At 36.2% G+C, this 18,232-nt stretch overlaps 1 protein-coding gene across 1 annotated transcript in view; it reads right to left on the reverse strand.

Annotated features, from left to right (window-relative positions):
* Positions 1 to 1,621: 1,621 nt before the first annotated feature.
* The window catches only part of GABRA2 (gamma-aminobutyric acid type A receptor subunit alpha2), a 57,654-nt gene continuing 41,043 nt past the window's right edge, over positions 1,622 to 18,232 (reverse strand). Inside the window, exons 6-9 of the mRNA XM_072861428.1 lie at positions 15,375 to 15,518; positions 14,405 to 14,557; positions 5,986 to 6,188; positions 1,622 to 1,930 (exon numbers count right to left, since the gene is read on the reverse strand). Coding sequence (XP_072717529.1) covers positions 1,622 to 1,930; positions 5,986 to 6,188; positions 14,405 to 14,557; positions 15,375 to 15,518 — 809 coding nt within the window. The remainder of the gene's footprint in view (positions 1,931 to 5,985; positions 6,189 to 14,404; positions 14,558 to 15,374; positions 15,519 to 18,232) is intronic.

The following is an 18,232-nucleotide window of genomic DNA, read 5'->3' on the forward strand; positions in this document are numbered from 1 at the left end:
CACACAAAGTACAAAACGGAATCACAATAAAAGCAAAGAAAAAGCAAGAAAATAAAACAGCAAATGAAGGAAGTGTTCCTCTTTGTTGTTTTTAGCACATTTCCATGTCTTAAGATACTCTTTTATTTGATTTTAGAAATATTTGTACAACTTTGTTAAACTCTGAACATATCTATTTATGCACTATACTCAAGTACTGTACAAAACTGCAATAAATGACACTATACGACTACATATGTCTCTACTAGAAGACATCATCATAAAGGTGTATCTTTTTTTAAAGGTCAACTAATAACTGCTAATGTATGTGTGAATCAAAATATTTTGATTGGCCAAGTATACTAAAATCTAAATACAGTACACAATTATTACTTATGTCATGATTTACCAGGCCTTTAGGGACATAAAGAACCTTTGCAAAGGCTCAGATGAAAAACAATTTTACTGATCAGTATTAAATGTTCATATAAAATTGCAAATGGCAGCTCCAATTTTGTTATATTTGTGTATATGAAATACAGTTGATACCTACTAATGATGCATGACCTTTTATTAAAAAAATAACATTCAAATCTTAGCAAAACCATTTCTAGTATACAAAGTTGTTGTAAAGTTATGTCAGCGAAATGTAAAGTTGCAATTTACAAAAGCAGCAGTAAATTTTATTATATGGACAATTTCCTGAACTTAAATCATGGTTCTTGTTTCCCTTGAAAACAATGCTTTCTGGGAGAAATACAGGTAAATATTTTAATGGCAGGTTTTAGGATAACATTAAGCAAGGAAAAAGAGTGTATTATATTACTGATATACTTAACCCTGAAAATTTTCTGAGTGCTTTTATGAACCTGACAATAATCCGATTAAGAACAAAATCAAAGAGAAAAGAATCCAACTTTGCTGAACCAGACAACCTGGCTTAGCAATATCAATTAAATAAAACAGTGAAAAGAATAAGAGTTTCACTAGCGGAAGTTGGTTGATATTAGAATTTGATTAACACTTGCTTTTCCCTGAAGTCAATTAGAAGAGTTTATTAACAACTTCAAAGAGGACAGAAGTAAGAAACTTGTGGCTTTTGCCATATAGTAGTCTTTACTACCTCTTCACCCTACCTAGTACCCAGAATGTTTGTGAACAGTAGAACTGTACGACCTCCGTACTCTGTTATGTACATGGGTACTGCTATTGTATGAAACAATTACACCTTTTTAAAAAAATCACTTTTTTAAATGACAGTTTCTTTCATTAAAGTAGAATTAGTTACTTTATAGAAAAATACTTTAACTTTAAATTAAAAAAATACTGTTCCTAAATAATTATGTAGGATCATATCTTCATTTCATTGTACGGAGACAATATAATTCTGTATATTTGAATCCTAGTTTAACAGAACTCCCCTGGGTATAACTTTTAAAGAGCTGGCTATATTTGCCATGGGTGCTATCTGTTTACAGACCCACGAATTAACAGTGTCCCTCCTTCGGAGATACACAGATAAGACATCTATATACACTCTGTACATAATGGTTCACAGATTAGCAGTTATTAGTCGTACTGTACATAGCGAACAACCTATCTGATTAGAATGATGCTTTAAGTCCTCAGTGCAATTCAGCTTTTAAGTTGATGGCGCAAAGCCAAGTAAGACAGGCTCCCTGTTTAAATAGGTAGCCCAATACACTAAATTAAAAGTACCAAATAAGACTGGAAACACTATTCTAGACATTCTGTCAATTTTGCTAACACTGTTGAATGTCTTCTTTGCTTCCTGTGGCTTCGCTTCTGGTTTTGCCTTGTTGGGTTCTGCAGTTGTAGCACTCTTGGAGATGGTTGGTAGCACTGAGTCCTTGGTAATATTTGGAGCATAGTTGGCAACAGCCACTGCATAGGCATTGTTTTTCTTAATGACAGATGCTTTTTCTTTTTTCTATTGGAAGACAGCACGGAGTTAAATACTTAATGTGTATTTGCCAGAATAGACTTAATAAAACATCATTTCAAATGTAAAAGAAACAAATAAGTATGTGTGAGTATGTTAAAATAAATATCAGGAATACCATACTGATAAATTCAAATATAAAGAAAGACATTTCCAGTCTATCCAAAAAGAAGGTAGAGGTGACATAGGAATGCTCTAAAAACATGGACTCTTGCACCATCAAATGCCCTACTGAAGTTATATGAGGAAGGTTCTGTTACTGCGATTGTAAGGGTAACTGGAAAGGAGTTGCTCTTTCTCTAGCTGCTTTGTATCTCGCTCCTTACAACAAAATCACAAGATCTTTAAAAAGTTCTCTGTTAAGAGAACTAGAAGGAGTGAATGGGTGGACTGGAAAAAAAAGATTACCCAGCATTGTAATAAAATGAAAATTAGGCCATCTTTCCCACATAAATCTAACATCACTATTATTTGAACATCTCATAACATACCACCAAGAAATAAAGGAATTTCAGTAATGGTCTACATTTTAAAGAGATTCTGGAGAAATATGTGTGTGTTTGCACGTATATATAAATAGACACACACACAGAGATCAGAAAGAAATTGCAATTAAGGACTCCAGCCTGGTAGTTGCAGAAGTGAGCTGAGAACTAGCCCAAGAACTATTTCTGTTTTTCAGAAATTATTGTTTAAAAAATGCATAACAGTGATGAAAAGGGGGATTAGAACCTAAAAAATAACAGGAGATAAGAAAAGCGGATTGGAATGACAAGAATTTAATGAAGTTCAGCAAAGGGAAATTTACGTCCTGCACCTGGGGAGGAATAACCCCATGCACCAGTACACGTTGGGGCTAACGGGCCGGAAAGCAGCTTTGCAGAGAAAGCCCAGGGGGTCCTGGTGGACACCAAATTGAACACAAGCCAGCAACGTGCCCTCACAGCAACTAAAACCAACAGCCTCCTGGGTTGCATTACAAAGAGCGTTGCCAGCAGCCAAGGGAGGTGATCGTTCCACTTGACTCAGCCCTGGTGAGACACATCCAGAGTGCTGGATCCAGTTATGGGCCCCTCAGTACAAGAGAGGCATGGACATAATGGAGCGAGTCCAGCGAAGGACCAGAAAGATGATTTAAGGCCTGAAGCATCTGAAATGTGAAAGGCTGAGAGAGCTGGGACTGTTCAGCCTGGAGAAGAGAAGGCTCAGGGAGGAATCTTATCAATTTATATAAATATCTGGTGGGAGAGAGTAAAGAAGACCAGACCAGACTCTTCTCAGTGATATCCAGTGGAAGGACAAAAGGCAATGGGCACAAATTGAAATACGGAATATTCTACTTAAACATACAAAAAAACCTGTTTTACTGTGAGCATGGCTGCGTGCTGGAACAGGTTGCCCAGAGAGGTTGTGGAGTCTCCATCCTTGGAGATATTGAAAAACCATCTGGACATGATGCTGAGCAACCATCCCTGTCTGACCCTGCTTGGAGTAGGGGAGTTAAATTCAACGATCTCCAGAGTTCCCTTCCAACCTCAGCACTTCTGTGTTTTTAGGGGACTGTGTATGCTTTCAAATGGCTAAAGTTCAGCCAATGGTGGTCCAATGGAGAGGCTATGTCTATAGATAGATACAGGGATGTATAGGTAATGAATTTAGGCTTCAGTTTTTAGACATATATATATATGGGTACACAGACTAGCTCTGCAATAAGACTGTAATGCTATAAATTGATTCAATGTTTTGCAGCAATCCCAAACTAAGGAACTTCTAATAACCTACAGGAAAGAATGGAAGGATTTCAGTTTCTCAGGAAGCAAGGCTCTCCATACATAATTTAGAAACAGGCAAATAAATATTAGATTCAGTCCATCTCTTCCATAAAATACAGAATTAAACAGATGAAGAAATAGTTAACTTCTGGTTTATAGAAGAAATCATCAGCTGTTGTATTGGTTTGGTTTGATTTTTAATCTAATGGAAGTGGCACAAGTGAGGGAATTCTTGTGACATTTCTCATACAGGCGAATTCCAATGTTTTACTTCCACTGGGAGGCATTTACCCAATTTCCAATTTTGGTTTTAAATTAGCTCCAATTTGGTATTTATCAGGGCCATCTACAAATCTTGATAAGATCTTCATGGTTAGATGTTGTGCCCCAAATCTCTTGTCTCAGGAGATGGTGTCACATAAAAAGAAAACCTGTGATCAGCAACGTTCCTTATTGACCAGAGTGGGAAAAGGGGCTGATCAAATATGTAGCTTGTCCCTGCACCTGCTTTCCTGTGAGACAAATACCATGTTGACAGCACTTAGATGGGAATTTCCATATAACATGAACACAGATGACTGTCACTGAGGAAACCTATTTCACTTTTATCTGGTGAAGAGTAAGCCTGGCTTTTAGGTGCACAGAGCATTTGGCAAAAATAAGAGCAAATTACCAAATCGAATTACAAGAGGAACACTCTAATTGATCCATAATTCCTTCCTTTCAGACACACTTAGTGTGTTTTTAAAAGGTATCTGTAATGCCATTAATGAGACCTGCATAATAAAGATGAACCATATTTTTGTATGAGAAACTATGAATATGTTAAAAGTTTATCTTTTTGTTAAGCCAGTTTGAAGAAAATAGAGAACTGGACATCTGAATGGTATATAAATCTTAAAATGGAATGGCTACTTTTGTCATTCCTAGGGAAGGAATACTACCTAGCTGTTAAACAGCTGCCGCTCTTAAGATCATGAGACAACACTGTTATATTAATTTAAAGGAACAGCCAAAGGATGATCAGAGAGTTTAAGGACTCCCTACATTATTACAATGCCAGGCCAATGTGCCAGTCTGAAAAGCTTCACTCGTGACATGCTGATAAACTTGTAGTGATTCAGTATCTACTTCTAGCATGAGGGAACAGATCCTGAAGCTATGGATAGTTCATGCCCTTCCAGAAGCCACAGGGAATTATAAACAATGTACTCATTTCCTCTAGTTCTCCTTTACCATTAACTGAACATTTTGCTTCTTTATGCATTGTGCTTTATGCATGCAAAGTGCTGAGAAACCATCAGTTAATTAAACTTTGCTTCACATCTACTATTATCATCTAGGAATCAAATAATATTCTATCCTATTTTAAGAAGAACCAGAGAAATTAGAGTATTCTTTGTCAGAAGAAATCCTTTTCCATCGGTAGAATCAGGGACTGGGATAGGACAAAATTATATAATATAGTAAGTCAGTCAAAACAAGTCAGCTTTAACATTTGTTCTGTGTTATTAAAATTACAAACTGTAAAGCTTGACACAAATTTAGGCGTATCACCAGTTCATTCTGTTCACGAAATAAGAAATTCTATCAGGTTAAAATTTCTTCATGCTATCACACCTACACTACTATCAATACCAGAAAATTAAGGCATGACTGTGTTTCTGCACACTCAGAGCATCAATACATCAAAGATGAAGAAGTACTCAGAATTTTGTACAACTGCTATTTAAATTAGTTTAAAATTAATGTCTACATATCATTAGAGGTAAGTTTCAGAGTACTGAAAATATTAGAAACTTCTGGATTTTGTTATTAATAGTTTTTACATGTATGGGCATTCAGTTGTTTTTCTGATCCTTAGTTACCAGGAAAATTAACATACACTGTATCTTTCTATAATCTTTTTCTTATTTCCAACTCAATTGGATTAAATAATAAAAAAGTGATCAACCAATATAATTTGGATTAAATTTTCTGAATAATCACGTAAACAGTTTTATCTGAGGAGTCATGAAACCAGTCAGACAGTTCCCAACATAAAAAAAAACCCCAATGTGCTTGATAACTAAGTCTGGATTACTGAGACCAAGTGAGATTAGCTACATCGGGGCAGATATATCTTTCTTCAGGATGGAAAATACATCTACATTCTTTTGATTTAAAGCATTGTGTATTTTTTTTTTATATATAGCCAATTTTATCAAAACAATATATTACAGCTGTTTTAGTGCAATTGACTGGAAATACAGCTATTTCCTTAGGACTTACCTTATCATTCACTACACTTTTTCCATCCCAGGCCCATCCTCGTTTTGTGAAATAATTTACAGTTGCGAATTCAATTAATGCAGAGAATACAAACGCATAACAAACAGCAATAAACCAATCCATAGCTGTTGCATATGCTACTTTGGGGAGTGAATTTCGAGCACTGATGCTCAGTGTTGTCATTGTCAACACAGTTGTTACTCCTGCAAGGGGACAAAAAACCAGAACATCAACAATTTTGCTTGGATTTTGAATGTTAACAAAAATACAAACCAAAAATTATTATGGTATGTTTGTGAAACACAATGGAAAATTTGCTTATCTAAGTTGGTGACAAACTGCCAGAATCATATTAAAGGCTGCATCTGGAGTTTCCTTTGAAGTATTTTAGTTCAATTTTGTTGTCTAAACTTCCCTTCTTTAATCAGCTGAAGATTTTACTTACAGGAGATAGATAATTTTTTATTTTTTTTTTTTTTTTTAGCTGTCAGGGCAGGTAAGGGATAAAATTAACAATTCCTTAATGGAATCATAATATTTTTCAGCATTATAGTAATAATGATTAATATGTTAATGTTTGGTGGCTGGCTTCACTGCAGTGGCTGCAGGTCTGGCACCCATCTTTACTGACAGTACCACACAAATTGACCTTTATTATTAGAAATAATGATTTTTTTAAAAATTTTTTAATTTTTTTTTTTTTTTGCCAGTAGCTGTCTCGTTAAGCATCCAGTGACATAGTTGAAGACATAAACAGGTTAATTTTTTATTCAGGTAACATGGATTTTTTTCTAGAACAGCATATTGATTTGAAGAGCCAGATTATTATAACTGTGTATTATGTGTCAGAAAACAAGACTTGATGATCCAGGAAGATTGTTCTTTCACTGTGGTAGTTACTAAAAGCACTTTACAGTACTTTCTACATAATGAAGACCCAGTAGGAAGCCAGGAATTATACTCCAAAAAATCAGAAAGAAGATACATGGGAGGAAAGGAAGAGAATTTTTTTCTGAATCAGTTTTAGCAAGCAGAAACCCACAGCCACAAATGCAGTCTCCATTCCTTAAGTAAATCAGTTATCCCACCTCAGGCTGAATCACACTCAGACAAACTAAACTATTCCCTTTGTGGCATGCCATTAAATACGTCTCCGAATGAAAAGCAATGCAAAGTGATATACTTAGCACAGATCAGCAAACCTACACTCCATTGTGACAGGCAAAGGAGATGCCATGGCAGAAATATTAGTAACAGCATATCACGGCTTCAACAACTACACACTCATAAAATTGTTGTAAGAGGATTCCTAAGAGAAAGTAAAGTCACTCTCCCCAAGCCAGATCCTCCGCTGTCAGCAATCTGTCACCCGGGTTCTGCAGGATCGACCTAGCTCAAATTTTCCTTCTGCTACAAGAGAAGCATTTTTAACCACTGTGTGAGAGGGAAGAGAGGCAGCAATTACACCTACTCAGACCTCTTTAGGCTTTGCAATTTCCATCCCTGCTGTAAAGAATCTCCATCTCTGAGGGTGCTACAAAGGATGACAGAGCAAAGCTAATGGACTCAGCCTCAGCGCTACTCTCCCTTGATGCACTTCCAAAGGCCTGTGCAGCAAGGAAAACAAGGCACAGAAACATCCTGATGAGTCACACAGTACCCAGACACCTTAGAAAACATAATTCTCTAATTGCTATTTTTCAGCCTCCATAAATTAAAGAAGTGGTTTTGGTCTGGAATCAGCTGTGACACGGGTGGGACCTACTAGCCTATACAATGAAAAGGAAACAGCTATCATACTATATTGTATGAAAATGTATAGACACTATATTTTGTAAAGAACTTATTCTCTCCTAACGCTTACACAACATATGGCTTAATTATTTTCAGCACCTCAGGGAAAAGGCAGTCTATCTTACATTTAAAATTATCACATGCAAATTTTAACACCGGTCCTGAGCTGCAGATAAATCATTTTAATTATACAGAAGTATCAGTAAAGTGATTGTTTCTCAGAGATAAGGTGACCTTATCCACATGTAAATATATACAGTTGCTAAGGTACTGTTCTGTTTAAGTCCTACCTTTTAGAATAAACTAATCTGCTGGAAGCCCCATTGGCTTCTTCAGAAATCTAATTTAAGATTAACTGCTGACCTTTTCTAGTCTCAATTAAAACATCATGAATTTACATCTTGTATCTTGCTACCAGTTGACAATTTCTCTACAAGTTCAGCAAGCCACACCACTTTGTGACCAAATGCTAATCAAACAGCACATTGTCAGACAATAGCCAATGCACTCTCATTTATTCCTTCACTCTATACATTCAGTGATGCTCAAGCTACCACAGTCATTTAACCTGAATTGAGTGGGAAAAAACTGGACAGAAAATTTAATGTGATACCTGTCAGTTTAGGAGTCTCCAATATTTTTATACTTGCTATTCTTCTTCAGTCAAAAGACAGATGATTTTGCACATTATAGTTAATTTGAAAAATCAGTATTATCAAGTCTTCTTTACAAAAAAGGACTGAATGGAAATAACCTGCCTCCTTGCCACTGATAAATCTGAGAGGACTGAAGAATTATTAATGTGGAGGAATATGGTCAGATGGTAAAACAAAACACATTTATTTCACAAAGATTTAACTTAAAACCCCACAAAACCCATACACTGACCAGATCAAAAACATTCCTCATTGCATTATCTAATTCATAACACTAGTGAACTAAAATTGTATTAAAAACAATGATTAGATTGTCCCCCTACAATGAGGTAGTGTAGTCAAAATATTAGAGGAAAACAATCTTCTCCCCTAAATCAGATACTACTCTGAGCAGCCTAAATAATTTAACAGGCTATGTAAAGACTGCATGATATCTCACTATGATGTAGAAAGACCACAGTTTATATACAGGTCAAGAACTATCTTCTATAGTCCAGCGCTCAGCAAATATGGCACTGAATGGGTGCCAGAATGACATGGACAGGTATCATCTTGTAAGAGACCAAGAGCAGTCATCAGTTTGTCTTTAAAAAGGATCCAAAAAATAAACTGTTGACATTTCCCTTCTCCGAAGAGGACCAAGCATTTTATACTTGACAGTAAATATACCCCAACATCATTACAACTTTTGTTCTCAGCAGTGCACGCCTATAAAAGCTAAATATCTTCTATCACTTCAGGCCAAGACTGGAGCTATTTGATTGCCTAGGATTTTTTTTTATGGTGCCACTTTTGAAACGGCATCTTCTCACTGGAGAGAGGATATCTGTCTCCAGGGCTGTAAATTCAACACTTTTCACTGGCACTAAACTTATGTATGTGGAAAATACCAGCTCTGTCATATTTTGGATTCCAGGACAGATGGATACCATTCAAGATGTGTTTAAAGTTAGACAGTCACCTTTGGGCAAACAATTTCTGTCACTCACCGATCTAGGGTACTGCCACACAACAGCGGAAGGGGTAAACTGAAAAACTAGAAATGCCTAACTAAAAGCGTGTAGTGGAAATTGGAGGAACTAGCACATAAATATTAAAGTCAAAATCTGTCATGATGCCTAGTTTATGCCCACGTTTGTGTGCCAAAGTCAGGCTACTCCTTGACAGGGACAAGTTCTTTTGGACCCTAATTTCACCTCATGTGTATCAACTGATTTTTCTAATTTGAACAGATTTTAGTCAACTAAATCACATCCTAGCCTTCTCATGTTAGAATGTGGACATCTCCTTTGAAAATGAAAGTCAAAGGCCTAAATAATGAGTTACCAGAGGACATTTCTGTAACAAAAGAGGTATTCAGCTTTGCAAATAATTTGTGCAAAATGTTTAAAATGTGTTCCATTTCTTATAATGTCATGCTACTCCTCCCACAATTTTATCTTTTCATCACAGCACTTTGCAAAGATACACATAATGGTTGAAGAACATATCACAAAAGGATTGATAAATTACTTTTTTTTTAAAATTAGGAAGCTAATTCCATTGGCCTATTATTTCACTCTTTCCTTTTTTCTTAACAGTAATTGCAAATGTTGTTAGGTAATTAGATCACTCAACCTGGTCCAAAACCTGAATAGACTTATAGATACAAATAACATAGCAGAAAGAAAAGACTGTTGTCCATTTTACAGAGATACAGATTACTACTTCATGTTATCACTCCAAGAGTAAACAGTTGGAGGTCTAAATAAAAACTTAAAAATTCTGGAGATAGTGTAATTTTAAAGTATTATACCATAACATTTGGCTACATACTATTTCTTTTTTACTTACGCAATGTATATGTATTACTTGACAATACAATACAAAAGGAGCGTACATTGATTCTGCTTAGACACTGGGAGATAAGTCTGAACAACCATTGAGAGAAAGATTGTAGAAAATAGCTCAGGTGCTCTGTTTACCCTTTTTACTAAAAGAACAACACAAAAGGCCAGAATCCTTTTCAAATAGCATGGTAGGCCAAGGACCATAACATAATCTATTTCCAGAAAAGTTGCACTTCATCAGTCGGTTAAGCTACATATACATATCGTGAAGTTGGTGCTCATGTTGCTTTACTGTACCAATACCGAGCAATGGAACAGAGTTCCCCATCGATTGACAGCCAAGTTAATTCCTGAAGCTAAATGGCAAGTGCCATATTTACCCCAGCTCCAGTAAAAGTTGCATGTCATTATGCCACTATTGGAACATGAGCTAGTGTCTTGGCACACCACTGAGCTGAGAAGACATATTAGTTCATTTGCAGTCAGCTCAGTCTCTAAGGGCTACAGTTTTCCAGGTATGCTTGCCCACTACCTACCACTAGAGTGTTATGTCTACAGTTAGCATAAATTCCCGATTAAGAAATTATAGACTGAAAGTTGTGAGTGATGGGATATCTCTAAAGGCACAAAAGAAAATCTGGAGCATGTGAAAGGAGAAGTAAATAAAGACAGATGAGACTTTTTTCAACAAAATGGGAAAAGGTACTTTGTATATACAATTACTCAAAAGGAAGGGTCTACGTTATTCAATTCCCATGTAAAAATAATCAGAGAACAAATCTGAGCTTTTCTTAGGTTCCCTTTTCTGTAGTTGCACAATCAAAAAGTCTGTCTATTTCAGGTCTAAATGGCCTTTTGTTTCAAAATGTACATTAATTAATATAGGTTCAGAAAAGATAAACCAAGAACAAGCAAAACACAGAGATAGGAATGCAGCATAAGAATAAAATGATCACAGAGAACAGAGTCCTGACAAAAGAACATACCTATATGAATTTAAAATTCTGCATCTTGGACAATGTACTAAAAAATAATACAATTATTAATTTTTGTTCTTGCCAGCTTTGGGTATCAAAGAATATATACCTAACTACGTTCATTTTAACATTCTCATTCCTACTCCGTGTGAGTTAAAACACATAGATGACTGTAGCACTAAGAAAACTAATTTCTGATTTTTCTGTCACCTGCATCTAATGCTGCTATGCAAATATGTGATGTTTCTAAGTGTTATGACCCATTAAAAATTAAGCGAGAATTGAATAAGCTGCACAAGATTAGTTTTGCTAATATTGTTGACACCAAATGTGTAACAATAAGCACATTATTAAATTAAACAGATTGTAATCTTGCACTAAATTAAGGCATTATGAACCAGGCTTACTCCCTTTCGTTAAAAATGCAATCAAATGCTTTTCAAATTTATCTGCTAGAGAAAACACATTCAAGACTTATTTAATTAATGATGACAAAACTTTCTTCTTCCAATAATTTAAAGCAAAGTTGAAACAATATAACATTAGGCCATAATTCATTTGGGATAGCTTAGGTCAACAATATTAAACAGATGCCAAAAAGGAAAGGGATTAAAGAGCTCAACTATAAAAGAAGCCTCATTATACCAAGTCCTTAATGTTAACCTAGAACTTGAAACTATGTTGCAAGAGAACAGAAAGGGGAAAGAAAAGTAACTTCTTTCAAACATGAAATAATAAAAGCTAAGTGGTGCTCTGAATAACTGGGAATTATGTTTCTTTGAAAGGAACAGTACTCCAGTAGTTAGTCCTTTCCACAACTTAGTAGTTCTCAAGAAGGTACTTGAAATAAGTTTCTCATTGTTTCTGAAAAACAGTTTGTCAAAACTAATACTTTCCACTTAATCATATTTTAATATTGATATATTTATTATACAATGCAAAGATGGGTATCTAGCAAGTGACTATTCCATATAAAAACTAAAAATTAAGTACGATCAATAAAAATGTGAAGTAAAATCTCCTGCAACTTTTATATTCCCTGCTGTAAGTAGCTTGTTTTATTACCTTAGCTGTAGCATGGGCTTCATGTGTCACTGGGTAGAGTCTACCTGAAAGTACCACCCAAATGAGACCTTGAGCGTACCTGCCCAGCTCTAACTGTCAAGATTAATTCAGTACGAGCCAGAAAACAGTAAGAAGCAATAGATGAACTTTGTTATGAAACTGTGGCTAACTTCACATTTTTGTAACACATTTACGCAGGAGAGCAGAGGGTACTAGAAATCCCAGTGACAACTGCTGCCAGAAGGTATGGAGAAAGACTGGGATGTTCACCTGAGGCTATGTGATTAGAGACGCCATTGGCAGCTTATGCTGACAATCTCATCTAGAATGTAAAAGAATGTTAAGAAATAGCTCCTCGGGGGACATCCAACACAATGCAGAAGGCTAGGCCTGACGTGCACATGCTGCATGCAGGGGCTAGGCTGCTCCATCAGGCAGAGCCTGGACATGTCTTGTTCCCCTGGGTTCAGGGTGCCTGTCTAAGCTGGCCTGGAGGGGATGGAGCCCTGACTGGTGTGTGAGGTGCATGTCTGTGTGGCAGAAATAAAATACTAGCACAGAAATTGCTATCTCCTCAATATATCCATTGTGCTTAGTAAACAGATTTTAGACTTTATGTCACTAGGTGGTGTGGTTCTGTTCTTGTGGCCATCCTACCCAGTTCCCTCAAGACATCCTGAAACAGGACACTGTTCATTATCCGTATTATGCTAAACCCCCAGGAGAGTAAAGCAGCAGGCTGCCATGCAGATATTACTTATTTTAAAAAAAATAATTAATTAAACAAAAATAAATCAATAAAAAGGAAGAGGTATGCAGGAAGGGATGCAACATTCCAGGAAAATTATCCTAGTGTCTTGTTACTGATGTAGTGCCTTGTTACTGATGACACAGTAACAGAAAGTGCATTTTAGGAAGAGAAGATGTGAGATTTTTTTTGGACAAACCAGTTACAGTGTCCTAAATGTATAAGATGAGGTAGAGAAAAGGGCAAAGACAGAGATATAGAAGGATTTGACAGTGTACTTGCAAGGCTGGAAAACAGGAATGTGCATTTTGATAAGCAGAAATGGACAAATTCACAGAAGATTTTGAAGAAAGGAAAAAAAAATCTGCCTCATAACTGCCTGGGAAAATATGGTCTGGGGACCAGAATTCCGGTCCCATTAAAACCACTGTCCCATTTCATCTGACTTCAATAAGGCTCATATTCAAACCTGCAATTTTCACAATGCTTTGTGTGGCATTTTCTCTACCAGGAGAGACAGTAAGTGCTTTGCTGTGCATCATACTTAATATGCATTTGAGTTTGGCCTAATTTTTGAAGAGTGCATGGTGTTTACTGATGACTAATCATACAATTTTATGCAGCATTTCTGATGGCTGAGTCCACACAGACATTACTTTCTTTTTGTTGTGCTAGTCTCTTTTTCTTCAAAAGCAAACAAAATTAAAAGAACTTTAAGTCATGCAAATAAGAAAGACGTTTCTTACTTTGCTTTAATAAAGAAGAGAGCAAAACCTTATTGTAAGAGAAACACTATTATTTTGTGCTGCTGAAGCTGTTCACTGCCTTATAGTACACTTCAATTTGAATTAGTGAGAAAGTTCTGCCCAGACCCCCAGAATAGGGCTTCTTTTAAAGAACTGAAGCTTGCAAAGTTTAACACATTCAAATAATTCAAAAAATTCAAATTTAATTTGCTTAATTTAAAAAAAAGATGTTTAGAAATGTGCTTATCTACCAAGTACCAAAATATTTGGATAATAACAAGGTAAGTAAGACATTTCAGAAAATAATCTAAATTTAATTTTTAAATAGAAACATGATCATATTTTTCCATTCCATTAAAACTTTTTCCTCTTAAAAGAGTCAAGGATATATGGACAGTTCTCTCACATGTGCTAATTTCCAAAAACTTTGGGATTCTCAGGATATCTGTAAGCTGCAGTTGAAAGCTGTTTGGACTAGAAATAGTATCACATTCTACAAACACACTAACTTGAATGAAAAAGGCCTTTACCAAACAGACATCAGAAATGCTTTCTAACAGCTTCAGCTGTTGCAAACAAAGCTAATGCTACTCAGTATACTCACCAAAGACTGTCCTGGCAGGTACAGATTCTCTGTTCAGCCAGAATGACACTTGAGAGAGAATGACAGTCATGATACAGGGGAGGTAAGTCTGAATGACAAAATAACCAATTTTTCTCTTCAAGTGAAAATGAGCCGTCATTACTGTATATTCACCTAGGTGCCACAAACAAACAAAATACAATGAAACAAAAGGTTATCATCTTAATAAAGTCCATTTCTTTGGTAAAAGAAAGTTTGGTACATTTATGTGAACCAAATGTGCTAGGGTTAAATTGCACAGAACGTATTTTGTAGTAGAAAGCATCCTACAGAATATAAGAAAGTTTTTGAGTACAGCTACATCTTATTCCCACTGAGCTCCAGGAAAGATCAGGGCTCAGGAACTTACGGCAACTCTTGTATGCCCTGACAAGAACTTCAGTCCTCCAGGCTTCTGCACATAAGCAACTGTCTGCATTCACACAAAGGCACCCTGAGAACTTAATCTACAGTCAGAAGGCAATCATGGGGGTCCATCACAGCCTGGCACACAGGACACAGTCCTGTGCAGGAACACAGTCCAGAGTCTCGTGGAATAAGCCAGTGTTTAATGCCAAAAACATGATGGAAGGAAAAAATGGTTGAAACCTGCAGGCTTCACCATTTAGTAGACAAAAAGTGTCATCTACCATATCAAGTTAAACAATTATCCCAGTCTTGGGTTACAAACATTAGGATTCAAGACTGAGGTCCAGATGGCATTAAAAAACAGTCACTGGGGGCAAGTTCACCTCTGCTATCACCAGTTACTTATTAACTTGAAAGAATCAGTGAAGTGCTGCTATGTGTTACTTGTACCATACATTAATAGACTATGCCTAATATCTCACATTTTGCAAGTTTTTTTCAGTAGCCTTCTAACACCACCAGCAATGCCAATGTTCTTCATAGCTGAGTGAGTGCCTTTTTCTTCAAAATGTCTTTTACTAACCTGTACTTGATTTAACTGTCTCTTTTCCAATTGTTTGGCCTAAAAGATCATACTGATTCAATCTTGAGCCATCTGGTGCCACCTGCACTGAATCTGAAGCATTATAAGTCCAAATGTATGTCACTTCTGAAGTTGTGTATGCATCTGTGGGAAATAAGATAAAATATTTTGTCAGCAATTTAAATTAAACAGCTTCCATCAAAACTCACAGAATTAGAAGAGCTACTTATTTTTAAAAACAAAAAAACAATAAAAACCTTAAAAACATGTTTGGCCATTTAAAATAGCTTTATGGTAGGGTAAATGCCTATTGCAGCATGGGAACAGGGCATTCATTTGTGATCTTATTAACCACAATTTATTGCTATTAAATTACAAACAACATCTCTTCTACACTGTTAAACAACTTGTCAGAGATTAGATATTACATGTATCCTAAAACTTGTGGTAAACCAGATGAAAAGAAAAACAACTTGCAAGATTTAGGACACACAACATTTTTGAAAATTCATTCCTATATTGTTCTGACTTTCCACTGTCCCCACTCTCCACTTTGGGAGTGCATCATCACATGTGTTTTATTATTATCTGAAATTCACACCTAAATATGGGAAGCCAGGTTCAGTGACAATGCCCTTAACAAACTTGTAGTGGCTCTGTGCCTTGCCCTGCGTAACCTCTTAAAGTTCACTCCTTGGCATCTTTTTGTGGGACAAGCTGACATTAAGCAGGCTGCTCTCTCAGTGCATTCATGATCAAACGTACATTTAGCCTAGGGTCTGTCAAAATAAACTACAATGAAAGCAAATCAACACTGTACTTCAAATAGCATTAATGCCTTTCCAGTAAGTAAGAAAGAAAAAAAATGAGTATGTCCTCCAAGTTTTTCCAGTCTAATACCCTACTAACAAATGGAGTATGAAAGGAAAAGGGTAAACCACTGAAGGAAGAAATTGTGTGTTCATTTTGATTGTCTGAGACAAGTACATTTTAAGTCTTATACCATCACCGTAGTGAAGTGAAAAAGAAAAGCAACATTTCTGTTGGGCTGCAAACATTTTCACTTGAGAAATCTCCGGAGGCCCAGAAAGAAGCTTCTTCATGCAACTAGCCATCAATTGCATAACTAAGAAAATCTAGCAGGTGGGTAGCATGCAGAGATTTGTAACACTTCCCTTCTGCCTTTCCAGCTTCCCACAAGAAGACCTCTGCTTTAATGCAAACCAGCAGTATTGCCAATTGCTGATTTGTCCCCATCCTCCCCACTGTTGGCTAGACTTTTTGATAAGGATAAAGAAAGGCAATCTATTAAGCTACAGCTTCTCCAGTACATTGAGATTGGCTTTTCTCTTATGTCTAAAAAAACAAAGGAAACATTCGTACAGGCTGATGATCCTCCTAGCAATGTAAGATTAGCAGCATATGAAGAGCTGTGACGAATATATACCACTGTCAGACTCGCCTCAGCTAAACCAAAATCCTCAGGATTCCTGCTTATTTTCATCACTATTCATCATTCAAATTCTATCCCAGAATAAAAGCTGAAAAATGCACAGTAGTCTAGAAATGAGTTCTAGACAAAGAAATAAAATTAGTGTGAAGCCATTCAAAATGAACAGAAATAAGAGTCCCCTGGATGTGCCAACAGGCTGGAGCACAGGTGACTACGGGAGAAATGAAAGACAGCTTTTCTAAAATCACATTGCTCACAGTTTGAATTCTACTGTTTACTAGAAAATGAGAAACCATGGGCAGAGAACAAAGAAAAAATTAGTAAGCAAAAAAACCCAACCAAACAATCAAGAGAAAAAAAAGAAAAAAAAGAAACTGTTCACGCAAAGTCTAATACACCTAGTCAGAAGGGTTTCCAACTTTGGAATGCAAATGAAGTCTTACTATAAAGTAGCCCCTTGGCCTGAGTATCAGTTTCATTATTATGGGGGTTTTTAAGTTGTTTTGGGGCTACATATGAGTCTTTCTTCCTCCCACACCTTATAAATCAAACATACCTTGCTGCACACATATTTGTAAATATTATTAGTCAGTAGCCAATTTCGGCTAACATCTCTGGTGTTAGTTAAGCTGTATTATGTATTATAATATTTAGGGGGCAAAAAAGGCTCCATGATACAAAATTAATTCTAATGATGTTTTATCTCCATAGCTAAGATTTCCCTGTAGTGTGGAAACATCATCAGAAACACAGGCTTGGTTTAATTTGCTCCAGACTCCAAGGAAAAGGGATATGTCAGGGTTATGGAGAGTATGCACGGTGCTCTGACAATGTTCATCTCGTTAATGATGTCCTTAGTGGCATCATATCACCTGTTTTGTAACTTGTGGTGGCTGCAATTAATGTAAAATCAGCCAGAATTTAAATGTATTAACCAGTTTTCTCAAAAAAACATTCCCTTTCCTGGGCCCAGCAAAGAACGTAGGATGCAGCCAAAGAAAAAAATAAAACCTTTTAGTGTACAAAATCCAGGAAATATATATAATGTGATCCTAATTCACAAAGAAGAAGAATAAAGGCTGTAATATAGGTAAATGAAGTTATGCTGCTGTTAAAATAATACTAGTGAGGTCAAAGACCACCTGACTATAACATGCAGATGCGCTAATGAGTGAAATTTTTTATCACAAGAAGCCATTTGTTGTTATCTTCATTGACTAAGAATGTAAAAACAAATATCATTAACAATAAAGAGAAAATAAATGTTTCAATAAATGAAAACCAGCATTCTTTGAAGTCTTTAATCTGCTTCTCATTAATACTACACAGGCTATATGCACCCAGCTCTGCATTCATCGGTATGGTTTGCATGCTGGAATAAAAGTAGATCAGTGCAGTGCTGAAT

Source organism: Ciconia boyciana, chromosome 5 (genome assembly GCF_034638445.1).
Source record: "Ciconia boyciana chromosome 5, ASM3463844v1, whole genome shotgun sequence".
NCBI lineage: Eukaryota > Metazoa > Chordata > Aves > Ciconiiformes > Ciconiidae > Ciconia > Ciconia boyciana.